Source organism: Lichenostomus cassidix, chromosome Z, assembly GCF_008360975.1.
Source record: "Lichenostomus cassidix isolate B80296 chromosome Z, HeHo_3.0, whole genome shotgun sequence".
Classification (NCBI taxonomy): Eukaryota; Metazoa; Chordata; class Aves; order Passeriformes; family Meliphagidae; genus Lichenostomus; species Lichenostomus cassidix.
In genome coordinates, this window is record NC_139511.1 from 74,784,386 (window position 1) to 74,812,330 (window position 27,945).

The following is a 27,945-nucleotide window of genomic DNA, read 5'->3' on the forward strand; positions in this document are numbered from 1 at the left end:
CTGGAGCTGCTTTTGGCAACGGTGCCTTTAAAGCCCGAACACCTGTACTTTTACTGCCGCGGCGTCGCACGCAGGAGGCAGATGTGGAAACGGAGCTGCTCGGAATGAGAAAAACATGGCTCGGGAAGAAAAGGGAGGGAGGGAGGGGGGGCTCGGGGAGGCTTTTATTTCGAGATCAAACCTCGATCTTTAAAGAGTTTCCTCGCGTCACCTTGGGCTCCCGCTGAGCGCCGCTCGCTCCGCAGCCGGTTCCACCCGTGGGCAAAGCGGCCAATTAATTCAGGACTGGGTCCTGCAGGCTGAGCAACCTTTTTTGGCTCGAGGTTGGATATTAGGAATAATTTCTCCACAGAAAGGGCTGTCCCACCCTGATGCAGGTGGTGGACACGGGGCAGCGGTGACCTTGTGGAGCTGCTGGACTCAGCCACTCCCAGGATGCAGAAGCTTTATCTCGTCCCGGATGGAATTTTTCCTAGGTTGGCTGAGCTTTGGCCTTTGCGCAATGCCGTTATAAAACAGCCATTGTGGTGGATGTTCCCCACATCCCTCCCACTCCTCGTTCACTAGGGGATATCAAAACCCATAGTTCTTATCGGAGGAAAAGCGATTTAGCCCCGGAGAGATGAGCAGGAAGCACTCGGTTGCCTCATGGGAGATGAAGGACAGGGAGTGAGGTCGGGGTTGTACCTCTGGCATGGAATGGTGGAATGGTTTGGGTGGGAAGGAACCTTCCAGCTCATCCCATTCCAGACAAAACCTTCAACCAGCCCAGGCTGCTCCAAACTGTGCCCAGCCTCTGCTTGTGCTCCACATTCTTCCCACTCTGCTCCATCCCATGTTCCTCTAAGCAGATTTGGGGATTTTTCCCCCACGTTTTTCCTCAATACTGCACAGAATTTGTCTTTCCTCCAGCCCTTTCCATCTCTTTCAGGATTATCCCAGAGCTCAGCAGTGACCTGACCTTTGGGCTTTTTTCCCCCCTTTTAATTTTTTTTTCATCTCCCCCGCTTTTTTTCCTCAAGTGTGAGCTCATTTGAAAATCCCAATTTCTCCAATAATTCGCTGCAGCTGCCGAGATGTTCCCGTGCTTTTGATCACTGTTATTAATGATGTGCTGTAACATATGCAAGGCTTGCAATCCCAGCTACTCTTTCTTACAAAGATCAGTTTGTACTTCCCCCCCCGCTCCCTTCTCCCCCTTTTTTCCCTCCCTTTTCCCTCCCTCCCTCAGCTCTGATGGAGCTCATATGTTTGAGGAAGTTCATCTCCCAGCTATTAGTTGGAGAATTAGGAAATGTGTGGGCAGCTCCTCTCTGGTACAAAAGACATTGGGAGGAAGAAGCCGTTCCCTTTTATTCCCAAAAGGAGGATTTTGGCTTTATTTTGGGGCCTGAGTTTGCCGTTAAAAATGTTGTGGCTGATGTTGTTTTATTGACTTCCACATTTTGAGAAAGGTTTCCAGCTTCACATTTTTTCATTGCTCAACCACTCCCAGCCCAAATTGTGTGTAAATACAAACCCCAGGTAATTCCACGGGAATCTCACATTTATATCACCACAACACTTGGATTCTGACATTCTGAGCTATTCAAAGCCAGTTAAAAGCTGGACCCTTTTAATTGGTTTTAATTGGTTTTCATTTCCCTCCTGTCACTCCTAATGACTGATACAGAACCCCCCCCACCCCAAATTGGGAATGATTTACCCTGGAATGCCATGCTGAAGGACACAACAAAGCCCCAGATTCCAGCCTGGAATGGCAGATCCCATGGCCCAGAGCGCCCCCAGTCAGGAGAGGGGGTGACCAGACCTCGTCCCCTCTTTCTGTGCTTTCAGTGTTATTTCTGCGCAGCAAAATGGATCATTTGTGGTGTTTTAGCACCGAAATCAAGCTGTTGAGGGGGGAGGAGTGGTCCCCCCGAGGCTGCTGAATGCCTTTTTATTCCTCAAGCTGCCTGCGGAATGTTGTATTCCCTAAATTTCTCAGCCCCGAGTCGGAACAACCATGGAAAAAAAAAAACAAAAACAAGCCAAGCTGCACTTCCCCCCCCCCCGCCCCCCCGCTCCTTCTCCTCTGCCGCTTTTTTTTTTTTGGTAAATTCCGAGCAGGGCGAAACAGGTGCTGAAATGTGAAACCCTACTGAGGGATTTCCTCGGCACGCCAGCGCGGTGGGAGCACACGGACCTGGAGCGGGATGAGCTCCCAGTGCCGCCGGGAGCGTCGCGCTGTCGCTTTAAGAAAAAATAAACTCGGCTCTGAACTACCCAAAACCCTGCCATTTCCAGCCTGGGCTTGATTAATGATTTTTCTATCTAATAAAAGGTTCACAAACCATCTGTTTTTCTCCCTAATGCCTTGCCCAAAGGTTTTTCGTTCCTATTTCAGGCTTGGGGCCAACTGACATTCCCCTCTTTTTTTTTTTTTTTCCCCAGCCTTGTAAACAAACCCTTCTCTCTTTTTAATCTTCCAGGGCTGTTTCCTACCCATCGTTATGCATATTCATTGCGAGTAAACATTTTTAGTGTCTACACTTAATCTCTTCCACTGGCAATTACTGTTCTATGCTGTTTTGTAATGCAGAAGGGCCAACGCTTTCCCTTCTAATAACAGCTGGGTCGCAGATGGGGCCTGCAGTCATTGTAGAAAATAAAAATTTACAAGATGCCAGTGGAATTTATTTCAGTTTTATGGAGTCACAGGAGGAACCTTTCTGTTATCCGCCTTCAGTGCAATCTGCAGGCACAAGGCAGGCTTTTGACATTTAATCAAAGGGGGGTTCAGGTAGGGGCTGGAAGAAAGCAGGTGGATCCTATTAGGCAGTGCCATGGTTAATTTATTTGGGAGTGATTGGCTGAGATGCGCTCAGCCGAGGTTTGACATGTTGTGTATATCTTGTTTAGCATGCTTAGTGGCTTCCAGCCACCCCTTCTTCCAGAGCACCCCGAAATCCCTGAGGGCCTCCAGGAGAAAGGGATTGGATCCCAGAATTGTTTGCCTTGGAATGGCTGGAAAGCTGGTTAGGTCTTGGCATTCTGTTCAGATCTGAACTCTCAAGAAATAAAGGATGTATTTCTATTTAGTGGGCATTTTCAAACTTTTCAATGTGTGACATAACAGTCCCACAATCCTCTTTTTCCTCCTTCCTCCTTCGTTTCCAGAAGCAGAAATGTATTGACCCACTCGACTTAATTCAATTTGAGGTGCTGTGGGTTTTATTATTCAGGCTTTTTTTTCATTTATAGTCCCTGGGTTTTCAAAACTCTCAGCTAAGGACAGCAAGGATTCTTAATTTTTCCTTCTCAGGGAATTCAGATTGAGGTGTTGGAATGAGATGATCTTTATGGTCTCTTCCAACCCAAATCATTCTGTGATTTGATGTAGAAGGAAAACACAACTTACATGGGGAGAAAATCCTTCTGCTCTTGCAAGGAGTTTGTTTTGCCCTGGCAAATATTTCCCAGAGGTTGGGAAGCTATTAATGTGTGTGGCTTAGTTCAGACTTTCCCTCCTCCCTCCTTCCCTCCCTTCTTTCAAAAGATGATATTGCTATTTTTTTATATGCAAACTCTGTTGAGAATATTGAATTTGGTACATTAAATACCAGAGATGAAGGTCTTAGTGGCTTTTAATGAAGAGGATAAATTCTCCCAACTACATTTCCCTTTTCCCAAGCCTTTCCCTTCATTTACAAACTCCAAAGCTGCCAATAAGTTTGTTAATCTCACTAAAATGCTGTTCCTACTGCAAATATTAGTAAAGATCAACTAATCCAAGTCATGAGCTGGGAGAAGGCCCGGTGGGAGCCTCAGGGTATCCAGTTTGCAGATCCAAACTGGATCTCTCTAATCCCAGTGCTGAGAAACTTCCTTGGGGGTTTTTGGGAACCATCTGAGAAATGGGAATGGGAAGGAAGTGTTGATCCCATGGAAAAGCTCTCCAAGACATGCAGAAGGCAAAGGAAGTGGGAAATGGCAGGTGAGGAGAGGAGGTGGAGAGCTTGCGATGCTCTGGGATGCAAATCCCACGTCCCTGGAGATGCCATGGGGTGGGACATACCTGGCAGCTCCTTCTGAGGGCTCTGAGCACCCCAAAAAAAAGCACCCCAAACCCATCCCAACATCCCCTCAGCATCTCTCTTTTATTGAAATGATCCCCAACAGAGAGAAACCCAATAAAAATCCTCCTCCCCCAGGCAGTCTTGCTCCATAACCCAAAATGATTTTTGCTCTGTTCCTGCAGAAACAGCCAGGAGAGGGACCACAGATTAATTAGGATACTCGGAGCCGAGGCTGCTCATAAAGCCAAGCACTGGGTTGGGTTTTCCAGCTCTGCTCCTCACCAAAAAGAGGGATAATCATGGCTGGCAAATGAAAAGCAGCATTGGGAGGAGAGGAGAAGCTCCAGGAAGGAGCCATGGAGGATGTAGGACTACGGATTGTGCTGCTCCATGAAATATTCAGGAGCTGCTGTGGTTTATGGAATGGGCTCGGGCTGGCAGAACATCTCTTGGATGAGCAGCCAGAGCTGCCTGTGGTGCCGAATATTTGGGATGATGGGAGGTTTGGTTCCTCAGCTCCCAAAGTTTTCCTGTGCCCTTCAGCGCAGCACTAACAGGTGGCTGCAGCAGGAGGGATGGAAAAGGCTCTGCAGCACTGCACTGCAGCTTTCTCCCCAAAAATCCCCATCCCAAATTCCAGCCATCATTCCTGACTTCATGTGGCAAAGTGGGGTGGGGGGAAGAGTAAAAATTGTTGCTTTCCATGAACAAATTTTCCCTAATATTCAACCTAATATCCAACGTAAACCCCCATGCTGCAACTCGAGGCTGTTTTCTCCCTGTGGGAATAGCCTGATCCTCACTACAACAAGGATAGGTTACTGTAGGAAAAACCTTGGATGATTCCTCCAAACTCCAGCTATTCCATGATCCTGAGAACAATCAGCTCCTTATGATGCTATTTTCCCCCCTCAAACAGCCACCACACCGGGGGTTTTCCATGACCTGGGAACTGGAAAGAGGGATAAAACCAGGCATTTGCAGGGATCCAGCCATCTGCACGGCAGCTCTGCAGGCAGCCAGGCTGCTCTAAACTCCCTGGAAAAGCGACAGAAACACTTGGACAGGTGGGAATCGTCCTCTCTCCCTGCTCTGGCTTTGGAGCAAATGGAGTCAATGCCATAAAAAAGAAGAGTGGGATGGAGGTGGAGGACGGCACGTGGTTGGAGGTTGTTTTTCATGGAATATTTGCCCGTTAAAAGCAACACTGGGAATGGAAAAGGGGGAGAACGTAAAATCTGTGGAGTTTGGGCTGTTTGTCAAAGCTGGAAATGTCTGAACAGAGCAGCCACAAGGCAGCCTTGTCCAAAGCATCCGCTGGAGCACCTGGAGTTACTTATTCTGAAGGAATCAGCTGCTAGAGGAGTCTGTGGGAGCATTTTTAGGAAGAAAACAGGGAAGTTTTCTTCCCAAAACACAAAGATTTCTGAGGCACTGGCCCAGGGTGCCCAGAGAAGCTGTGGATGCCCCAGCCCTGGAAGTGTTCAAGGCCAGCTTGAAAAAGAGTGGAAAATCAGGTTGAATCCTGGAATTTCCTCTAAATATTGGAGATGAAAGCAGGAAACAATCAGCTCTGCTGCCCATAATGAAGCTCTCCATGAAATGATGCTCATTGTCCATGTGTTGCAATAGGGCTTGGATATGAACCAACATGGAGCTGGGAATGAGGGTGGATTTGGGGACCTCTCCAAGTCCTCTCTGATGATTTTTTAGGCAGAAATTTTGGGAAGGTGATTGCAGAGCATCAAGGGAGGTGGCTGATCCTTTCATTTCCCCGTTTGCCCATTCCAAAACACATTCCCCAGAAAGAATTATGGAGAACCATCTACCCAAGAAACCCAAAATGGGAAATTTCCCCTGATTTTGACACATTCCGAGGGTCACCAGGCATTCTCTGCCTGTGAAAAGCAGGGAGGAATTCATCTTGACATCTGCACTCCATAACCCTCCCAGAATCACAGGGTTGGAAGAGACCTTCTGCTCCGAGCCGCTGCCGCAGTGCCCACGCTGCCAGCCAGCCCGGCTTTTTTCCTGGCACCGGGCGGACTTTTAAAAGCGGCAGCGGCAACTCGCCGAGGCTGACAGGAGCTGGAAGGGGTGGCAAAGGGCCCTGAGCCCCCCTGGCCCCGTTTTGGGGCCGTTTGCCTCCTTTTTGTGCCTTTGGCAGCGGGCTGGGAGCGGAGCGGAGCGAGCAGCTGGCGTGGCCTCTGATTGCGGCATTGATTGTGCACCGCACGCCCTTCACTCCTTGTGGCCACTCCGAGGGAAGCATTGGCAGCTGCAGGCCCCTGATGCCAAGTGCTGCTGGCAGTGGCCTGTGGGTGTCACCTCCTCTCCCTCTTTGGCATTTCCTCCGGCGGGGAAAGCTGCTCTGTGGCACTGGGTTGCCTTGAGGATGGAAAAGTTAGCAGCGGAGTACAGCCGAGAGAGAGGCAGGAGGGAAAAGTCTTGTGAAGTTTGTGTGGAAAAAGGAAGATTCCGGTTTGTTTTTGAGGCAGGACTCAGCCAAACTGGCAGCAGCACTCAGGAACTGGGATGGTTCCAGTGGCATGGCTGGAGAAGGCCTTGGAGCAACCTGGGATATGGCAGGGAGTGGAATGGGACGAGATTTAAACCTCTTAAACCCAAATTGTTCAGGGATTCCATGATTCCATTCAGTTGTGTTCGAGGCCTAAATTCCCTGTGGTCATTTGGAAGTGAATAGCAGTGCCTCAGGAGGCTTTTAGGAATTCCCAAGGATTGGGGCTTAATCAGTGATCTGCAGTAATTTAATATATTTGCAGTGCTCTCTTCTTTAATACTTAATGAGTGATGATTAAGTTTGTGTATCAGAGCTGAAATCTGCAAGTTAGGTGGCAATTAATGTTTGAAGTGCTCCGTAACTCCAGATATAATGATCCTATTTGCCAAGTAATTATGGAATGGATGTGCCTAACAAACAATAACAAAAGGTTCCCCGAGCAGCTGTGGAAGTGTCAAAGGTGAGTTTGGAAGGGGCTTGGAGCATCCTGGGATAGTGGAAGGTGTGGGATGAGCTTTAAGATCCTTTCCAACCCAAACCATTCCATGATTTGATGATTCTGGCTTCCCCCTCTCTTCCCTCATCAGAGCTGAGTTTGTTGGGAGAAATGGAATGATGTAACTCAGGGCTCCTTCTTTTCCATTACCCCAACTTCCTCTCCACTTCATTCCGCCTTGGCCTTGGTGCTTAATTAGAAAAAACCCCATTACATAATAAAGGCAGCCAACCCAAAGAAAACAACCCCAGAAGGGCCATGTGCCACTGAGCCCAGGGAAATGGGGAATCAAATTCCACTCCTTGAATTTTTTACAATATTCCTCCTTGCCAAATCCCGGCAAATATTCCACTTGCAGAGCTTGGACTGTTCTGCAAACCCAAGTTCACAATGGCTCTTTCAGCAAACGTGGAGCTGCACATTTCACATTAATAAATATTCCAGGGGGATTTTTTTATTCCAAAAACATGGTTAGATGGAGTTTTCATGAGTCAAATGCACCAAAAATGAGGCTGAACGAGGCATTTCCTCCCAGGCTGTGGAGTTAGGAGCAGTTGAGCTCCTAAATAAACAGAGCAAAGTTAATTTGTTATTATTTTCACAGGAGTTTCCCACCTTTTATTGAGATGGAAAGATGAACAATGAAATATTTGATTTCTGGGTCTGGTGTTTGCTGGGATTTATCCTTTGGAATATGAACATAAAATACTATCCACTGCTCCCTGTGACTGCTTGGTGTCTCCAGTCATTCTGTATCAGTCATTCTGATTTTCAGTAGGGAGCAGAGCTTCCATTCCAATGGATCATCCTATCTTTTAGCATTTCAATGCTTAAAAACGTGGATATTTTAAAAAAAGCCTAGAGTAGAAATTCCACCTGTTCCAGGCCTGACCACTGCTTGGGATCTTAACTGCTGGAAAAGCCAAACCTTTTCTGCCTCTGCAGTCGGCAGAAGAGTGTTTTCCCTGAACCTCCATCCTCTGGGAAGATATGCATCCCAAAATAAACTCATGGATTTCTGGGCAACAGAAATGGAGTCATGGTTTCCCCCTCAGTGGGTCTGTGGGGAACATGTGGAAGGAAGAGCAGCCACCTCGGAAGGCTTTATTTGAGGAGGAAGCTGTTTCACTCCGGAAAGTTGATCCAACCTCTCCAGACACCCTTGGGAACAAACAGAGACAAAGCAGGAGACACTTGACAGAGGAGCAGCTTGTGGCTTATGGAATCAGCCAAGCTGGCTGCACGGAACACAGGAAATGTGCTCAAGTGGATCTTCATCAAATGTAAACTGAAAATTCCCAGAGAATGAGGAACGGAATTTCCAGGTGTTCCAGAGTCACTGGGGCAGGAGTTGCCACCTCCTCCTGACCAAACTCTTTGGAACATCTCAGGAAAGCACCAAAAAAATGACTCCCGAGGCAGGTTTCGCTCCAGCCTGCAACATCTGAGAGCAGCCCCAGCTCTCCCCTTCCTTCCCCCTTGCCGAGTTTTTCACCTACTTGGCTGTGTCCCAGAAAGAGCCTGCACACAAGTGAGAGACCCTGGAGCTCCGAGCCTCTCTAAAGTTGGCAGCGGCGCTAAGATTAGAGAGCGAGAAGTGTGAGCGAGCTGAAAGCCTGCGAATCCTGCTAAGGATAGAAAGGCATGAGTAGGAGGCAGCCAAAGCCCAGCCCGAGAAATCCAAAGTAAGTTGGATGGGATTTACGGATAAGGAAGGCAAGGTAGTGCCTAGCAGGCAGGGATGTTCTGTGGCATCTGATAGCCTGCTTCCAGAAATAGGGATCTGAGCACATCTTCCCATAGGATGCGGGAAGTAGCAGAGCAGCAAAGATGCTTTTCCTGCCCGTGGCTCCCAGGGAAAGTCCTGTCTCCCTCAGGAGCTCTAGACAGAGCCGGCAGGCAGCCAGGTTATCTGGCATTCCGAGACTGCGGCAATTCCAGAGCCAAGGGAATTGCCTCAGGCACTGCGAGCAGGTCAAGGAGGGAGCTGAGGAAAGGGAATGTGGGAATGATCCTACAAACCCAGGGGAAACAGGGCAGTGCAAGTCCTCTGAGCTGCTTGCAGAGGCACCACGCCCTTGGAAAATTCCAGAATCCCACTGTGGTTTGGGTGGGAAGGGATCTGAAGGATCATTTCATTCCACCTTGGGATCTAGAAGTATTCCGAATATAAATTCCCAAGTTTGGAATAGGATTAGATAAAAGATTCCAGTGGAAGGCCACGTCTAATTAAAGGAAAACACAACAAGGAAACTCCACAGGATCAGCTGAATCCCTGGGTTTTTTTGGGTTTTTTTTAATATATGGGGGCTTGGAGCTCCTATATTGGAGCACAGAGCACAACACTTGGGGATTCCTCACAGGGAATCTCAGCTCTTCCTGCAGTTCTGCTCCCACTGAACTCAGCCAGGGTTTTACTTTAATGGAGCAGAGTTCGGTTAATGCTGAATGTTTTGGAAAACACCATTCCCACTTGCCAGCCTGACTCCTCAGAGATCTTCCCATCATTAGTTTAATTCAGCCATCAATGGTTGGAATGGCAGCCCAGGGATTCTGATGCTCCACGGAGTCAATTGCTGGGTTTGGAAATGGGCTCTGCTTCATTTTCTGCCATGTAAAAGTTTTTCTGTGAACCTTGTTCTGACTCATTTCAACACCGCTTAGGAACCCTGCAGGAAAGGTGGGATTTGGGATGTCAGTGGGATCTCTTCTGCCTAAGAAACATCAAACAACAGGAATTCCAACTAGTGGCTTGGCCCAGATTGGCTGGTAAAGGAAATTCTACTCTGCAGCTCAAATTCCAGTAGTTTGAGGAGGAAAAAAGCTGGGATTTTCTTCTTTTCCCAGAGTTTTTGAAGATGAAGAATTACAGAATCCCCAATAAATTTGTGTTGGAAAGGATCTCTCCGGTCCCACCAGCTCCTTTCCCTCCCACAGAGGTGCCAGGAAGCATCCCAATTAAGCAAAGCATTGTAACGAGCTGTGCTCCACTGAGGGCTCTCCAGGTCCCCTCAAAATCCTTCCCCAGTGTTATTGTTTGGAAAATGTTGGATAAAATATAAATGATGCTTTCAATTGAAACCAAACCTCACACTGTTCCCAGCTTTAATAACAGTTTTGACAGATGAGATTTCCATCATCTGTTTTTGTCTTTGTCAAGGCTCCTCCAATAAATGCTCTGAACTAACAGATGTGACTATAAAGGCTGAGGCATCAGGAGCTGAGCTTTGTCAATTTCTACCAGAGATAAATTAATTCCTAGTTTAAGCTTCCACTGAGTGTTGGAACATCCCTTTTCCCCTGGTTTTGGTTCCTGACCTTGTGCAGGTTTCACACCTGGAGAGAAACTCATCTTGAGAAATCACCACAGGTACAATTAAATTCTCTCACTGATTGGGGCACTAAATAAGGCCAGGGTAACAAACTGGAAGGCAGAAACCTGTTGGAGCTCTGATATCCATCAAAAGGGAACATCTTCCAGCTCTGCTGGAATTCTCAGCACTCCTAAAATACAGGTGAATTAGCTGAATGCTAAAGGCGGTTTTAGGCCAGCCTTTGAGATACTGCAGCCTAATTACCTCCCTAACATTCCTGCCTGTGATCTCTTTATTCCCTTCCCTCACCAACCCCACAAGCACCCCCAAATCAATTTAGGGCCATTTGGGTGAGTGAGCAACAGGTGAGCCATGGGGTTTTTACCAGGAATTAGAATTTCCAATGACAAGAAGAATTTCTGCCTAGAAAGGGTGGTGAAGGACTGGAAGGGATATAGTGGAGGTCTTTTCCAACCTCCTTCCAGTTGAATCTGGGATTCTGAGAATACATCCATTGTTTCAGCCACGCCTCCAGATTTTACTCTAATACACAAAATAATAAATAAGACATAATTGGGTCTGGCCTCCTGACTCCCACTCTTCCAAAGGCATGAATAAATGAATTAATCATAGCCACCAGGGTGAGGAGAGTGAAATCCACGGGGGAAAAAAAGGCGGATGGAATTAAAGTCCCAATGTCAGAAAAATTCGGCGATAAAGTTATTTCCTAGTATTGATTTGATAAGTGAAAACTTAAATAAGACTTGGGAAGAGAGATGTGCCAAAGACATGACTCCTCAGAGATCGTGGCTGTCAGAGGCAGCCAAGGTGGAACAAGGACGAATCCTCCAGCTGAGGAATCTGGAATATTTATGGAGATTCTTGAAAAAGTGCACTAGACTGGGTTTTATTTGATGTTTCCTTCTGGAGTGCCGGGCACTCCTCTGGAATAACTCCTGGCTGTTGTAGTTTTTATCCCTCCGACCCTCTCTTCAAACTCCGAGTGCTGTTCATTAAATTCCTTCTTCTGCGGAGCCATAAATGCTGTAATCTCAATCCTGATAAAGGCTCTAAAGCTATCCCATAGGATCTTTGTGGTTGGAACTGATGGAACATTAGTGTCAAGGAAGACTATTATTTGAGTCTCAATATAATTAATAAAGCTTTTCTTTCCCCCCCAGGAATGTGCTAAATCTCCGAGTCTTGTTTGTGTTCGGTGCAAGATTTCCTTACCTCGCGCGGAAAAGAAAAAGACAAAAAAAGCCTTTAAATATTTAACAGTCAAAACCCGACATAAATTGGAGATTTGAATAAAAAATCAGCCCGAGTATATTTGTATGAAACTGGTGAACAGAAGGAATACACATGCTCCGAGGAATAGATTTTATGCCAAACATCAATCAATCCCGGCTCCGAAGCCTATTTATAATACTGTGGGGGTTCTGGACGGTTGCACTTCACACTGGGAGGACCAATCCATGACATTATCTGGTGAACAATTGAAAGCTTTTTACAAATAATTAAAACTCTGCTTGGAAATGGGGATCTTGCCACAGCTTTTGTGGCCACGCATCAGCTCGTGGCAATGGCAGTGTGTAAATAATGAGTAGTTAATGTCAGATTTGCTCCACCATCCTCTGGCTGATGGGGTTTTCTCCCTGTTTATTGATCTTTTGGGCACAAAGATGGATTTACTTCCAGCTTTCCCTTCCCTCTCCCCTCACTTCCATCCGGGTTGGATGGGATATTGGGAGGGAATTCTTCCCTGGGAGGGCAGTGAGGCCCTGGAATGGATTTCCCAGAGAAGTTGTGGCTGTTCCATCCCTGGAAGAGTCCAAGGCCAGGTTGGATGGGGCTTGGAGCACCCTGGGATAGTGGAAGGTGCACCCTGGAATGAGATAAGCTTTAAGGTCCCTTCCAACCCAAAGCATTCTGGGATTCCATGATTCCTGCCCTGAGGAAGTGCTGAATTTCATCAGCAGGGAGAGCTGATCACAGTTCTGAGGACAGGAAGCCACAAAAGTGGGGCCAGGAGCATTTCCAACTTTTAGTTCATGTGTGCACACCAAGTTGAACCCGAAAGCCGTGGGATTTGGGAAGCTTCCCGGTGTCCATGACACCTCCTAGCGATCAGCCGAACCCCTCCCGGTTGTTCCCCGGTGCTTCTCCCGGAGTCTCCCGGCCCCGAGCGCGGGTGCTGGGTGGCTGCGTGCGGCAGAGCAGCAGGGGGAGCTCAGACATCCCATTTGGCTCTCTCCAAATGTCATTCCTTAAGACCTTCTGAGCAATTAAACCAAATTTAGCAGGAATCAATCATAGCGACACGAGGGTGGGAAATAATGAAGATGGATGTTGTTTAAAGCCTTCCAAGAGTTCCTGCTGGAGCTAGATATCATCCTGAGTAGGATTAGATTATCCAAGTGACCTTAGAAGTGCTCAAGTGTCCTCCCAAGTGGGATGCAGAGCCCCACAAGTTCCTTTCCCCCCTAGTTTGGTCCTTCTTTTCCAAGGTAAGTCCTTCCCTGGAGCGCTGCTGGCATGACCGGGATGCACGGAGGCAGAGAGGAATCCCTGCCAGAGCAGGAGGAACACTCTGTTCTCCCAGTTCTGTTGCTACAAGCAAAAGAAATCTTTGCTTGTAGACTGAAAATCCTGCTTGAAATCCCTCTATCCCAAGTGTGGGGCCAATATATTTCATTTCCCTTCAAGTTCCCACCTTTCCTCCCAGGGAACAGGTGGGTTTCAAACCATCTGAAGATGCCAAAGTGTTTCTTTACAAAGTGACTCGCAAAGCAAAAATATATTAAAAAAAAAGAGATTTTTTTCTTATTCCTCAGGGATTTTTGAGCATATGAAGCACAAAAATAATCACAGAAATGACGCAAAGGAAGAAAAAAACCCAAGGATTTAGTCGGAGTCAGCAATCCAAAGGCAGATCCCTGCTGCTGCTTCACCCCCACGACACAGACTGCATTTCAGGGACTCTTCTGCTGAGCAGTGGCCAAAGCCAAGACCTTAAATCCCTAGGGAACTCCTTGAAAACCTTGGGATGTGGGATGCCATTCCAGAAGAACAAACCAGGCAATGCTTATTTTGAATTAATTAGGCATAAAGAGATTGGAGGTGTCAGGGCCTCTCTTCCTGCTCTTGGACACACACAAGCTGGAAATCCAACACATGTTTTCCAGACAAACCAGCCAGCTCTGGAATACTGGGATGGCTGTGTCATCTCCAGCTGTTTCCCTCCTCTGTTGGAGCTTAAATAAGTAAATATTGAAATAAAACCCCCTGGGCTCTCCTAAACCAATCCAGATCCCCATCTTCCACCTCTGGGAAGACATCATGTAAATCCCTTGGCACCTCACTTATCTCCTTCTGAGGCCTGAAGTAGGATTTTGCTCCAGAAATCGGAATTTTCTAATGAGAAAATCTTTCTATTAGGAAAAAAGTGCAGCAAGCAGGATTCAAGTCAGGGTTTGTGACCCTAAAACAGCTCAGGATCTGCTTGTCCTTGTGTTTCTGCTTCCCTGCACAGTTCCAGAACATTTTTACATGGAATTTTTGGCTTCAGGTGCACGTTTCCCTGGGGTTTTGGTTGTTTTGTGCGGCACTGAAACAAAAGTGGCAGAAAATCAGCTGAGCTTCTGCGCTCTCACTGCTGTGGTGGGAAAGGAGGAAACTGGCTTTTCCTTAGGAGGAATGCTGCTGCTCTTCCCTAATTTCTCTAATGACATTTGATATTATGGTGATGAGTGCCTTGGAAAATACATATGATAATCATTATAATCAAGCACATGTGTCTGGAGAGTGTAATAGGTACATTCTATAAATTAGAAAATAAACATGTGTTAAGGAATGACTTTTAATATTAATTTCCATTTTTAGAAAACAAGGCCCCAGCTCCAACTGGGAATTAAGCAGCCAAAAGGGGATTTTAAAGCTGTGTGGATGTGGCCCTTGAGGATATGGGTCAGTGCTGGGGAATGGTTGGACTCAATGATATCAGAGGGCTTTTCCAGCCTAAATAATTCCATGATTCCACGATTCTGGGTGTCACCTTTGTGGGGGTTCTGCAAGCAGAGCCTGCCTTGCTTTGCACTGATGTCACAGCGCAATGACAGCAGTGGAATGACTCCAGAACAAAAGTAGGGCAAGGCTCTGCTGAAAGAGGAAAATCACATGGAGAAAGCACTTTCCGGACCTCTCTGACAAGTCCAACAGCTGCTAGAAATCAGAGCAACCCCACTGGATTCAGTGGATCTCCTGCAACTCCTGGCAGTTGGGAATCCTGGATTTTACCACATAGTTTAATCCCATAAGAAGGGAGTTGTTCCCAAAAGGAAAACGTGGATAATTGAGAACAGAGTGAGCAATGCAAGACTTGCTGCACAGAGAGGTTGTGGATTTCCCAGCCCTAGAAATGCTCCGGGCCAGGTTGGATATGAAGGACTAGAAGCAACCTGGTCTGGTGGAAGGTGGCTCAACAAAGAGGGGCAACTGGATAGTACTTCAGTTCCCTGATTCCATGATCCTGGGATCCCACGGCTTTGGAACAAGGAGCAGAACACCACTAGAAGGTGCAGAGCAACTCCTGAGAAGCAGAATTAACACTGGGCTTATGTGGCCTCCTGAACTGGGGAGTTGAAGTGTTCCCAAAATCCTGACCCTTGACTGGAGTGCCTCTCCCATGGAAGCCCCGGAGCCTCTCCCACTGCACAGCCTATTAATTTTAGGAGTCATCAATGTATATTGTATGTCTATACCATTACCAGGACAAGCAGGAGGTGCACAGAGTCATTTGCCTGCCGAAGCCAGTTGTCCCATGCTGTGCCCTATGGGAAGCCACTGATTCCTACACTTGGAGCAGGGACAATGCAACTTAATCAGAGTGACAGGAAACAGGCAGCAATTACAGTGTGCAGCTACATCTGCTGGGTTCCACTTCACTGAAGGAAGAGTTATCTCAATTTTAATGTACAGCCCTTTTTCATGTTTCATTTAACCTCTGCTGTATTATTAACCACATCAAAATATAACAACGGTCGTTAGGGAAAAAATGGAAAATGAGAACATTTGGGAAAATTTGGACTCTTCCCCCTTTATCTGTAATTTAACGCTCTCGGTTTTACTTTCGTGCCCCATTCCACAGTCTCATTTAATACATAGGTTTGTTTGCTTTAAATACCAAGCACAACCCCAATCCTGCTTCTTCCAAACTCCACAGCAAAATAATTCCCAACACACCGGAAGAAAGATGAGACCTGCTGATATTCCTTCTTCTCATTTGCCGCAGTGGAACAAAACCTCCTTTGCCCAAATTGTGTTGCTAACCTTGAAAGATTCTCATTGCTAGTGTTTCACTGGAAAAGGAAATTGGGAGAAGGGGCAAAAATCCTGGATTGGATCCGTTCTAGCTCCACCTTGCAGTGAGGAGCTCAGGGATGGAGATCAGGTGTTTCCATCTGTGGAAAGCATAGCCCTCATTTCACCATCAGGTACAAAGTGTGACCTGGGAATCACTGGGATGGAAATGAGACCAAAAATCTGGTTATGGAATCCCAGAACAAATCCCGGAATGGTTTGGGTTGAAAGGGATTGCAGTGGAATGAGATGAGCTTTGAGGTCCCTTCCAACCCAAACCATTCTGGGATTCCATGATTCCATAATAAACCAAGATGATCCTTCTAAGCTCTAACCTAAATAAAACATATCAAACAACTCCTGCGTGTGGAGAACAATGAAGAACCTGCCCGGAGGGGGTAATCAGTGTCTGAGGAGTCTTTCATCTAACAAGGACATCTTAAGTGAAGTTGCCTGAAAAAAAGGTGCTGTGCAATTGCCAAACACCTCCCTGTATTCCAAGGATTCCTCTGAAGCACCGTGTGTTAATTGGAAGGAAGTTGGAAAGCTTTTCTAGTAGGATCCTGTAATAAGCTTCATTAATCTGGGGGGACGGCAGTGCGTTGCATGTTAATAAAAAGGCAGGGAAGAGAACTGAAAGGGAGGTTTGGATGGGATTTTGGGAAGAAATTCTTCCCTGGGAGGGTGGGGAGGCCCTGGTACAGATTCCCAGAGAAGCTGTGGCTGCTCCTGGATCCCTGGAAGTGTCCAAGGCCAAGTTGGAGCAACCTGAGGTAGTGCAGATGATCTTTAGAGTCACTCCCAACCCAAGCCAGTGTGGGATTCTATGGACTGTCTTATCTAGATGTGGTAGGAAAAGTACAGCTAAGTGGGTGTGTGGAAATAAAAGCGGTGAGGGAGGTTGAGAAAGGAGCAGTTCAGCTGCAGGTGCTGCAATGAAAGCAAAAATGGGCATGAAAAATCCCATTTCCTTAAGATTTTGGGAGTGCAGGGCCTGAAGAGGCTGTTGGTTTGGGCTCAAAGAGCTGGAATTTGTGCTAAGAGCAGCTGCTCAACTGAGCACAACTGAAAGACTCCTCCTGTTGAGCGAGCCCATGGATTAGATATGAATTATCCTGTTTGCATTTCATTTAGTTTGATTTTCTCTCTATTTCCTATTTTCTAAATTAGATAACCCTTGCTTGATTTAAGATAATTTGCCTTTACTGACTATTACTTAAGGCCAAGCATTTGCAAAGCCATTCCAGGAGAGAAGGAAAATTAAACCATGGAAATTTAGGGTTTAGAGAACAAAAGGAACGCAGAGATGGAAGGGAAGCAATGATGAGTGGGGAACTGGCAATGCCTCAGCCCCAAGAGCTGCCTTTGACCGATGCCATGAGCTTTTCCAGACACTCTGGAGCTTCCTTTGTGCATCCTGTGCTTAAAAATTTGATGAGCTGAGTTCCTCGTGTATTTACCACTAGTATAGCAACAGGGACCCATAAGCAGGAAAATGGAGTTGGATGATCCACCCCTTTTTCTTCGGGAGGGATTATGGGCTCCGACAATTTAACTGCCTGCTTTTATTTCCACGTTATATTGCGGTTGCATCTGGAAATCAGGAAATTCGATTTTGGAAACGAAGAGTGGGAGGAGGGAAGTGGGGAAAATCAAAAAGCAAAGCCTCTCTCTGACACTGCACCCTGGAAATCTCTCCTGGAGGAATGTGGGATCTCTTTAGGAGCTGCTAAGCTATGCAAAGCAAATTGTTTTGGATTTCCCCAGCCCAACCCTGCCCACCCTGTCATTTGTAACTGCTGGCTGCGGTGACAGAAACTCTTCATCAAGCTCCAGGCTACACATACACCTCAAACTCATTAAAAGCAGCGAGGTTTGTAAGGACACAACACCACCAAACCACCTCAGCAGTGTTTTTCCACGGGACAACTCCTCCCTTGGATTATTGTGCCTCCCACTATTCTCTGCCATGGAGAACAGGTCAGATCCATGGCTGGATCTGTGTCCCCTGGTGTCACCACCACCACTGCTGTGCTGCCCGAGCACCCTCTGCTTGGAAATCAGGATGTTCCACCTCGCACAGAGACAAATCCTAGCTCCATCCAAATGTCTCCGAGAACAATTTTCGCCTGGAGAATGTTCCTTCAATCCCATCTGTGCAGATCACAGTTTGAAATGCCGCCTGCACTTTCCAAACTCTCACTACACTGGGAAAAAATAGCCAGAGCAAAGTACAAAAAAAATAGAAAACAAGGAAAAATCCCAACCCATCAAGCAAATGTGGAATAAAAAATAAGGGAAGGAAATGCTGAAGCAACCACTCCTCCTCCATTTGTTTTGCTGTCTGACAGACCCAATAAATTGTCCCAGTTCCCAAACTGGGCTTTAGATGATGTACACACGTCCACAATCCTAGCTAGCTGCTTCCTGGCATACCTCGGGAATGCCACTGTGTCCTCCAGTGGAGTTCTGTATCGATGCCTTTCCCAAATAAATCTCGGGGCTGCCTTATATTAATGAACTGTCACAGTTCCATTGTTTTCCCAGGGCCTTGCAGCTGCATTGTTTCACAGGTGCTTGGCAAATTCAAATGAGGCTGGGTTGGGGTTTCAGGAGGAGACCAAATCCCTCCTCCAGCAGATTACATTTCTCCACGCAGGAAAAATGACTTTATTTTCCCCGGCCTGCCTCACTCCTCTTCCTCCCCTCACCCCTCACCTCCTTCATGCTTCCTGGTGATGAAATTAAAATTTCTGTCTGGTTTTGGATGCAAAAATCCTAATTCTTGCAACCTTTTCAGCTCCCTCTCCTCAGACAACATAATCAGTGGAGCTGAGCAAGGCCCTGCTGGTGAGCAGGAGCTTTCAGGGAGACCTCCATGCATTCCATATGACTGCTTCTAAAGTATTATTGGTTTGAATTATTAGGTTTTCCCTAGTGATCCAGCACCCCTATTTCCTTGGATTATATGCTACTCTCAGAAACAGCCAGTCTTGGAGCTCTGTTTATGTCCTATGGTTGGTTTTTTTTATTTCAGCAGAGTTACTTTGAAAACCTCGTGCTGACTGAATTTCTAATTCCGCCTTAAAAAGGAATTTGTTTCCCTCCAAAACATTGAAACCAGTTTGCCATGAAAATTAGTTCAAGTAGAATTTCCTTCCTCCTGTTCATTCCAAAGAAACTTCTCCTAGACCTGGAAATGACATAATTGTGTATCCAGTTCACAGGATTTAAATCCAACCCTCAATCTCTTTACTAAGCATAAATACATGTAATTTTTTTGTAAAGTTAGATTATGTCCTAGGCTGTTCCCAGAAAAACAAAGGTTGGAATTTCTATGGTTTAATAAAAGGAGATTAATATGGAAGTGAAACAAATCTACTGTTAGAAAAATTAGCAGAATCAAAATCCATTTAACTGAGACCTGCAGCTCTTTATACTGCAATCATAATACACTTAGAGGAGCAGCTTCCCTAAAAACTGGCCTTGTCACCGATAGCCCTTTATTCTTCCCTCTGTGTTCATTGTCAAGGAGCTAATTCAGGCAGCTAATTGGGACAATAACTAATCCAGCCACCATGTATTCCCCCAATTATTTCCTTCTTCATCCCTCTCTTATTCTTATTCCCATGTATTTTTTTACAGCAGCTTTTAATTCAATTATGAGGACAAGCAACGCATGGGACTCGACCCAAGGATCTCCCGGATCCAGGCTCAACAACAAACAGCAAAAATAAAAATATGATAGCAAAGAATTTACAAGAACAACAACAACAAATTTTTTGTCATCATTTTAAGAGACATCTTCCACTAGCCCAGGTTACTCCAAGCCCCATCCAAACATTTTTCCAGATGCTGGTACTTCGGGAAATACGAACAATTCCTGCTGAAATCTTGAGAATAGATTGCCTGATTGTGTTTTCTGTATTCCTGTCATCACAACCCGTGGATTTCCATAACGACCTACATATGCCCATTACAAAAATTGAAAATACATGGACAATCTCTTTACATCCCCTGCACCTCTTGGCCTTTTCCCAAATCCACTGTTTTCTCCCTAATGGACCGCAGTATTCCATATCCATTAGAACAACTGAAAATGGTGACATTTCACTTTAATTGAAATCAAACATCCGATTTCATTAGGGAATTGGAAAACAAACCAAATTTTAATCGCGATTCACACAAGTACAGAAGAATATTTTTCCACCCCTAAGATTACCTTTCCCCAGAAACCTGAGGCATTTCTGAGGCAATGGATGAAACACATCCTTGGTACTGAAATTAGCATCAGCTATTCCAGCTTCATAAAATTAATCAACTCATTTTCACGATTATCATAGAATTGTGGAATGGTTTGGGATTTTAAGGGATTTTAAGGATTGTCCAGTTCCACTAAACCAGGCTGCTCTCAGCCCTATCCAACCTGGCCCTGGACAGCTCCAGGGAAGGGCAGTCCAATAAAATTCCCCAAATTTATCTGCAACACCATAAATCCACTGACCATGTGCATACTTACTTTTTTCATGGATTCATGTCAAGCCCCATTTGGATGGATTTTTCTAGGAATGGAAACAATCCCAGCCCCAAACGGGGAACAAAAGGGAGGTTGGTATTTTGCTATTCCGGTATTAAAGTCTATAGGCAGTGGGAAAAATTCCTTTTGGAGTTCAGAAACCTCAAGATGTGACTTTTTGACAAATTCCTGTCCTTTTACCACCCGTTCCTCTGCTCATGGAGCAGTTCAGTTCCCCAAATGCTTCCTGTGAATTCTGAGGTTGGTCAAAGGCCCCACTGCTCATGGAATTCCTGTGGCTTGCTGAAAACAGGACATATGGGGACAGAATAAAATCCAGGGGATTAAAATTGGAAAATGAATTATACCGGGGCCAGGGTGGCATTTGGGTTAGGCCTTTTCCTACTTAATTGACAAATAAAACCTCACAGCCTGTTATTAACCGAATTCCTCATTAATTTGAAGGCAGAGTCTCTGGAAATGTTCCGGGTTAGGTTGGATGCAGCTTGGAGCATTCTGGTCTAGTGACAGACCCTTCCAGCCCAAACCATTCCATGATTTTATATCATTCCCCCTCCTTTGCCTTCCCCCATTCTCTCCCTTATTTTCATTTCCAGTACGTGCTTGCTCACCGGCCCCATTGCGGGCTCAGCACCCCAAAAACATTTAAAAAGGAATAATTCAAACATACCTCTTTTAGCGGGATACCAAGGGCTGAGGCAGCTGACAGCCTTCGAGGGTCTGATGGTGGCTGAGGGGCTGAAATCCTTCACAGGGTTTGTTGGAGGCTGAGGGAGATGAAGCCCCTCACGGCATCTTGATCATGGCTGAGGGGCTGAAATCTCTCACGGGGTTTGCTGAAGGCTGAGGCGTCTGAAGCCCCTCATGGCAAAGCCCCTCATAGCTTCTTGATCATGGCTGAGGGGCTGAAATCCCTCGTAGGGTTTGCTAAAGGCTGAGGGAGATGAGAGGGCTGAAGCCCCTCATAGCTTCTTGATCATGGCTGAGGGGCTGAAATCCCTCAGCGTTTGCTGGAGGCTGCAATCACTCACAGGATTTGCTGAAGGCTGATGGAGCTGAAGCGACAGCGAAGGTGCGAAACTTCGAGGCTCCTCTGAGGGCTGAGCCAAAGCTGTCCCAGCGCCCGCCGAGGGCTGGACGGGGCGCGAGCCCTTCACGGTACGGAGTCGCGAGCCCCTCAGGGCAGCGAGGCGCGAGCCCCTCAGGGCAGTGAGGCGCGAGCCCCTCACGGTACGGAGTCGCGAGCCCCTCAGGGCAGTGAGGCGCGAGCCCTTCACGGTACGGAGTCGCGAGACCCTTACGGCATCGAGGCGCGAGACCCTCACGGGATGGAGGCGCGAGCCCCTCAGGACAGTGAGGCGCGAGCCCCTCAGGGCAGCGAGGCGTGAAACCCGAATGGGATGGGCTGAGGGTCGGGCGCGCGAGGAACCCTTGGAAGATCTGTGGCGGCTGAAGTCCCTCACGGTGCCTAATGATGGCTGAGCGGCTGAAATCCCTCAGAGGGTTTGGTGAAGGCTGAGGGAGATGAAGCCCCTTAGGGAGGTGAAGCCCATCACGGCTAAGCCCCTCACGGCGCCTTGATCGAAGGCGGGAAATTTCGAAGTTCCTCTGAGGGCGGGGCCAAAGCAATCCCGGCGTCCTCGGCGCCCCTCACGTGGAGGCACGAAACCGGAACGGCATCGGCCGAGGGTTGTTTGCGCGGGGAGCCCTTCAAGGATCCGTGGCGGCTGAGACCCCTGACAGCGTCCGATCATGGGTGAGTAGCGCGAAACTCTTGGAGAATGTGCGGGAGCTGAAAGCGCTCAGGTGAGCGCTGAGGCGGCTGTAAGCGGTCATGGCGTCTGATGGTGGTTTGGGGGCGAGCGAAAGCTCTCAGCGGGTTTGCTGAGGGGTCTGAAACCCTCGAGGGTCGTGTGAGGGGCCTGAAAGGCTTCGAGGGTCTGCTGAGGAGTTCGAGGTGTCTGAAACCCCTCACAGGGTTTGCTGGGGGCACTGAGGGGTTTAAAACCATTCAGGGGTCTGAAAGCCCTCGCAGGTGTTGCTGAGGGTGCTGAAACCTCTCAGAGTGTTTGATGGGGACACTGAGGGGTTTTAAGCCTTTCAGGGGTTTCAAAGCCCTCCCGGGTCTTGCTGAGGGTGCTGAAACCCCTCACGGGGTATGAGCACGGCTGAGGGGACAGCAGCTCCTCCCGACAAAAGCCCCTGGCGGCGCGGAGGGCACGGATCGCCCCGGCCTTGGCGCCCGGACACGTGAGGGGCGCAGCTGGCCGTGAGAGGCGGCGGGGTCCCTCCATCTTGTGAGCCCCGCCGCGCCGCGCCGCGCCGTCCCGCCCGCTACCTCGCTTCCTCCCTCGCTCCCTCCCTCCCGCCCTCCTCCTCCTCCTCCTCCTCCTCCTCCTCCTCCTCCTCCTCCTCCTCGTCATTGTCTGCGAGCGGCGGCGGCGGCGCTTATAAGGCGGCGGGCATTGCCCGGATGTGAGCGGCGGGCGATGCGGCTGCCCGGGCGGGATGCGATCGGCCGCGGCTCGGCGGGGGAGGCCGCGCTGCTGAGCCGGAGGAGGCGGCGGGCGCTCTAAACTTGGACCAAGTTGGGGAAACGGGCGGCCCCGCGCTCCCCCGAAGGGGGAGTCGCCTGATTTTGGTTTTTTTTTTTGCGATTTGGGTATTTTGGTTTTTGGGATTTTTTTTTTTTTTTTTGCAAGGAAGGACAAGGAGGGGGGCAAGTCCCCGAGAGCCGCGGCGCTGCGAGCCCCGTCACCATGTGTCTGTAAAAACAATAGGGCAAAAGTTGTCGGACCTTCTTTTTTACCTTTTTTTTCTCCTTGGTTTTGAATTTTTAAATATTTTTTTCTAATTTATATATTTTTTGCTGGCCCCCAAATCCCAACAAAGCCAGGTGTAGGGTGCCTGTAAAGCTGTGGAATAACCCGGAGCAGGACTGACACTTTCCCTACTTTTTGGAATCACACACGTGTGAGACAATAAAGCACTTTGGCAGAAGATTCCTCTCTTTTTATTTTGATTCTTTTTGTTCCTTTTTTTTTTCTTTTTTTTTCCCCCCCCTTGGAATATTGTGAACATATTTGTGGCCATTTAAGGTAAAGTTCCGATTTGCTGTTAGACTAACTTTGTCTGTGGGTTTTTTTTTTCTTTTTTTTCTTTTTTTTTTTGATTGAAATTGTCGATCCCGATGTGTTATTAAAAAAGAAAAAAAAAAAAAGGAAGGAAAAGAAAGAAAGTGCAAGTTCCGGGCTGTGTAAATCTATACATTGTATATACATTGCATAGACACGGTGTAACTACACGTGTGCGAGATACGCCAAGGTGCAAACGCGGGGAACTCGCTGCTTGATTTCCTACCGGAAAATGAACTCCGAGGAGTTCTTTTCAGTGCTGTCGGGCCTGCGAGAGGAAAATGTGCAATAAAAGTGGCAGAGGGGATGAGGAAAGAAGGAAGGCTGAAGGGAAGGCTGAAAACTTCCGCTAAATCCGAGGGGCTGCTTTGCAAAGTTTGCGGCGATGCTCTGGGCAAAAAACGGGAAAGCTGGGCGTCGGGATCGAGCCGGGGGGGGCGGGAATAACCCAACCAAAACAAAGCGAGATTATAGATTAAAAAAAAAAAAAAAAAAGGGAACGGGTAATCCAAAGTGGGGGGGAAAAAAATATTGTTCCTTTCGGCCAAGTGTCCGCGTCACGTGCGTCCGCGGCCCCGTATAATAAACGCGCTTCGCCATGTGTGCGCGGGAGCTGCGCGGATCCGAGGTGCGATCCTCGCAAAAGTGCGGCGGCGGCCGAGCGCGGAGCTCCATGAGCGGCGGCGGCCGAGCGCGGAGCTCCATGAGCCGAGCGCGGAGCTCCATAAGCGGCGGCCCAGGGTACGGAGAGGGCTCGGCGGGGCTCGGAGCCGCTGCGCCGGGCTGAACTCCGCGCCCCTTCCCTCTTCCCTTTTCCCCGGGCTCCCCTCCCCCCGTAGGCCCGAGCCGCTCCCGGGTTGTTGTCGGCCTAATTCCCCCCACCCTCCCCTCCTCTCTGCAAATTAGGAATCGGGGCTAATTGTCCCCCGCTGCCCCCCCGCCGCCCCCGGAACCTGCACTTCGCATCTCGCCGTGGCTTTTTTTTTTCCTCCTCGCTCTTTTGCCGTTTCTGCCTCCAAAACGCTACTTTGCGTGGAAGAAAGAGAAGGGAAAAAGTTGGGAGCGGATGGCTGTAGTTTCTTCTCTGGGATCCTCATTCATTCCTCGCTGAACCTCCTGTTGCATAAATGATGCTCCGGGAGCGAGGCTTTGCCTTTTTTTTTCCTCGCCGGATTTGGGTTTAAGAGTTGGATGTTCCCGGGTTTCGCTCGCCTCTTTGGAAATACAATATCGCTTTTTTTTTTCTTGTTGTGTTTTTTTTTCTTTTTTTCTTTTTTTGCTACCCCTCCATCTTTTTTTTCCCTCCCTTCTTCTTCTCAACCACCCACCCCCGACCCCCCTTGAAAAAAAGCAAAATCCGACTGTGTTTCCTGCAAGGCTCGGGATTTCTGATTGCGGTTATTTCCATGTTTCTAGGTTTGTGTGATTTTGCTAAAATGCATCACCAACAGCGAATGGCTGCCTTAGGGACGGACAAAGAACTGAGTGATTTACTGGATTTCAGTGCGGTAAGAAACAATGGTGGAAATTAGCAACAGCTGTAAAAAAAATCTTCTAGCTGCTCTGTTAACAAAAAAAAATCCAGCCAAAAAAAAATAACCCTAAAGCAACAAAACCAACCCCAAACTGTGCTCTAAGTACATTGGGCAATTTTAAATCAGCAGCTAGAAGCATGGTAAATATTTCTTTTCCCTTAAAAAAAAAAACCAAAAAAAATCCAAACTGAATATTTTTAGCCTTTCTGATTGTGTGTGATGGGAGATGCAGGCGCGTTCGCAGCTTGGTTTCATGTCTCGGACGGCTCAAAGAATACTTCCCAAAAGAAACGCCCCGAAAACTGACCATTTCTCATCATTCCATCATACCAATATTGCACTTTTATTGTGCTTTAGATTTTCGAGTGTTGTTGGCACATCAACTAATTAATTGCTAATGAGTCGCTGATATTCTCCTTTCGATTCTTCCCTTGTTTCATTTTTTTGGCACATGGAAAGTGCAAAGAAATCCACGACTGTCTCAGTTTAAAGTTTGCCCTGAAATCTCCTCTGGCTTCTGCTGGCATTAGAACTGCTCCAACCTTCTCCTACCCTCCCTAGCTAGGATTTGGCAGAGATTTTGGAAGGAAAGAGTGATTTTTTTGTCCCCCCTGAGCCGCTTTGGAGGCCGAACGTTGCGCCGGACGCGTGCACTTGTCTAGTTTTGTCAGCCTCTCCCTCCCTCTCCAGCCCCTTCCTTCCTCTCCCCATCCCCTCCCTTCCCCCCAGTATGTCAGGAATATCTCTCTATTCACTTAGTTCTTTATTTTAGGGCAGAGCTTTTGCTGGGAGATGTGGGTCTGCTCCTAAAGCCCCCCCCCCTTTCCCCCTGCGTGCTCCAGGCTGGTGCTGCTGCTCCAGCCTCACCTTCCGAGGGATGGCTTGGGGAAGTTTGGCCAGCAATCGTAGCCTGCGGCAGCTCCTCAGCCCCCTCTCTGCTTGTCGGTGCACTTTTCCCATTTGTTCCTGGGCATTTTGCAGGCTCTGACTCAGGGAAGGTGCGCATTATCCACCAGACACGTCGGAGAAGGGAGAAACCAATTAGGGTCGAAATAAACGCTGGGAAGAGAGAGAGAGAGAGAGAGAGGGGAGCGCCAGAGGGAGGGAGAGGGGGCGAGGAGCGAGCCTGGCTTCCAATTGCTCGGTGGGAGAGAACGGAATGAGAATTTAGGGCAGGTGGCACTTTGCATTATTATTATTTGGGTTCCCACATGCCAGGCAAATCCCGGAGCGGGATGGAAATGGACGTCGCTACATTGATGGCCAAGGTTGCGACACCATCCCAACTTTTTTTCCGCCTTTTTCTGCCGGGGGAGAGGGGAGCGAGTTCTCCTCCCTTCTCAGCCTGGAGATCACTGCTGGGCACTGGCATGGCTCAAAGGCTTCAGCGAGGGCAGATTGGTTGGCAAGCTGATGAGGAAAGAGGGATGCTGGTGGCGAGGGGCGGCGGGGGCTGCGAGGAATCTGGAGCCTCTGCAGGGCTCTGGGGGATGATGGTTTCGGGGAGAGAAACTCTAAGGGATGTGCAAGGAACTTTGGACTTGGCGATTGCTTGGTTTGCACTAGTAATGCCTCTTCTTTTTTTTAGATGTTTTCACCTCCCGTGAGCAGTGGGAAAAATGGACCAACTTCCTTGGCAAGTGGACATTTTACTGGCTCAAGTATGTACTGGTTTTTTTTTGTTCCATCCGTAGTGAAAACGTTGGGATTTATTTATCCGTGGGCATTACCTTTGTTGTGGTGCTTTAATCTCTTGTGGGGAGCAGATTCGTTCAGATTGCGGCGGAATTATTCCTAAGCGCTGGTTATTCTTATTCTGATTATTACTATTATTATTATTATTATTATTATTTCCACAAGCCTGGGAGGTTTTTAGAGCGTTGCCACACACTCCTAATTTTTTAAAAACCCCTGGACTTCTCCTCTGTATTACCATTGCTGAAAATTGTTCTAGTTTTACAGTAGATTTATCTTTTTCCTTTAGTAATCTGAGCCTTGGAGAATTTTTTATTTCCACTTCCAAAGCCTCTCTTTGTCTGTCAGACGATAGTCAAAAACCTCTCGTGTGCAAATGAATTTTCTGCATCAGAATTGAAGCAGAATCTAAGGTTGTTGCAGTACAATAAATAAAACAAGGATATACACCTTGATAAAGGATAAACACCAGGAAAAGAAGTCTTTAGGATTAGAGAGCGCTGTTTGCTGACAGAATATTTTTTGGGAATTAAAATCTTCAGGTGAGTTTCTCTTGCTGCTTAAAGCCAGGGCATCTTGTTTTTAAACCAGGGAGTATTTTGGAAGAGTTGCCTGGAATTTAGGTGGACAGTTTGATCCACCTAATGCGCTGGGACATCAATCAGCTTTTTATTTCCAGAGCAGGATTTTTATTTGGGAGTTGGTCTGTTGTTTTTGCATCAATCTCCACCTAAACACGAATTCTGCGCCTTTTATTCTATTTAGACTTGCAGAACAACAACCTGGGTTTGTTTTATCTTGGCGAACTTGGCCTGTATTGTGATCGTAGCGACTTGGAGAATTTTGCTGTTGGGCTGGGGTAACTTTGTAAACGTGAGCTCTAGGTTTGAATCCAAATTTTTGTCCTTTTCTGCCATAATTTTTGAAGCAATGTAGCCGGATCTAAAATCTCCACTCTATTTGTTTTCGCTGGAGAGGAGCGCAGAGTGGTTGTGCCAGACAAATCAATTTGTCATGCTCAGAGCCCAGTCCATGCAGCAGCCACCACTTGGGCTGACAGCAAATGACTCCAGAGTTATATTTAATAATTCCTCCTAAACCTCATCTTTGGAGTCACTTGGATCAGGAGGACAAATCAGAGCAGGGAGTGATTAAGTTGTGTCTTATTGTCCTGAAAGCTGAAAGAATTGGAGGGATTTTGAGGCGTCGGTGTAACCAGGAGGATGATTTAATGAGCTGCAGGAAGTTAGGAATAAGGACATAAAGAGCACTTCAAACAACACTTGAAGTGTCC

General features: G+C 47.5%; 1 protein-coding gene and 1 long non-coding RNA gene across 16 annotated transcripts in view; one reads left to right on the forward strand and one right to left on the reverse strand.

Moving 5' to 3' along the window:
- LOC146425265 (uncharacterized) overlaps positions 1-21,284 on the reverse strand; it is a 43,059-nt gene extending 21,775 nt beyond the window's left edge. The window contains exon 1 of the long non-coding RNA XR_014846848.1: positions 20,958-21,284. This is a non-coding gene — a long non-coding RNA (uncharacterized LOC146425265). The remainder of the gene's footprint in view (positions 1-20,957) is intronic.
- Positions 21,285-22,752: 1,468 nt separating this feature from the next.
- The window catches only part of TCF4 (transcription factor 4), a 69,456-nt gene continuing 64,263 nt past the window's right edge, over positions 22,753-27,945 (forward strand). For 6 of the 15 annotated variants that reach the window (XM_085042896.1, XM_085042900.1, XM_085042899.1 and 3 more), the window contains exons 1-3: positions 22,753-23,385; positions 24,838-24,929; positions 26,545-26,617. In XM_085042896.1, the coding sequence (XP_084899022.1) occupies positions 24,858-24,929; positions 26,545-26,617 (145 nt within the window). In that variant the 5' untranslated portion in view covers positions 22,753-23,385; positions 24,838-24,857. Of the gene's footprint in view, positions 23,386-24,056; positions 24,163-24,812; positions 24,930-25,749; positions 25,955-26,089; positions 26,225-26,544; positions 26,618-27,945 lie in introns of those variants that run through there. The other 9 variants (XM_085042903.1, XM_085042908.1, XM_085042904.1 and 6 more) reach the window with 7 other exon arrangements.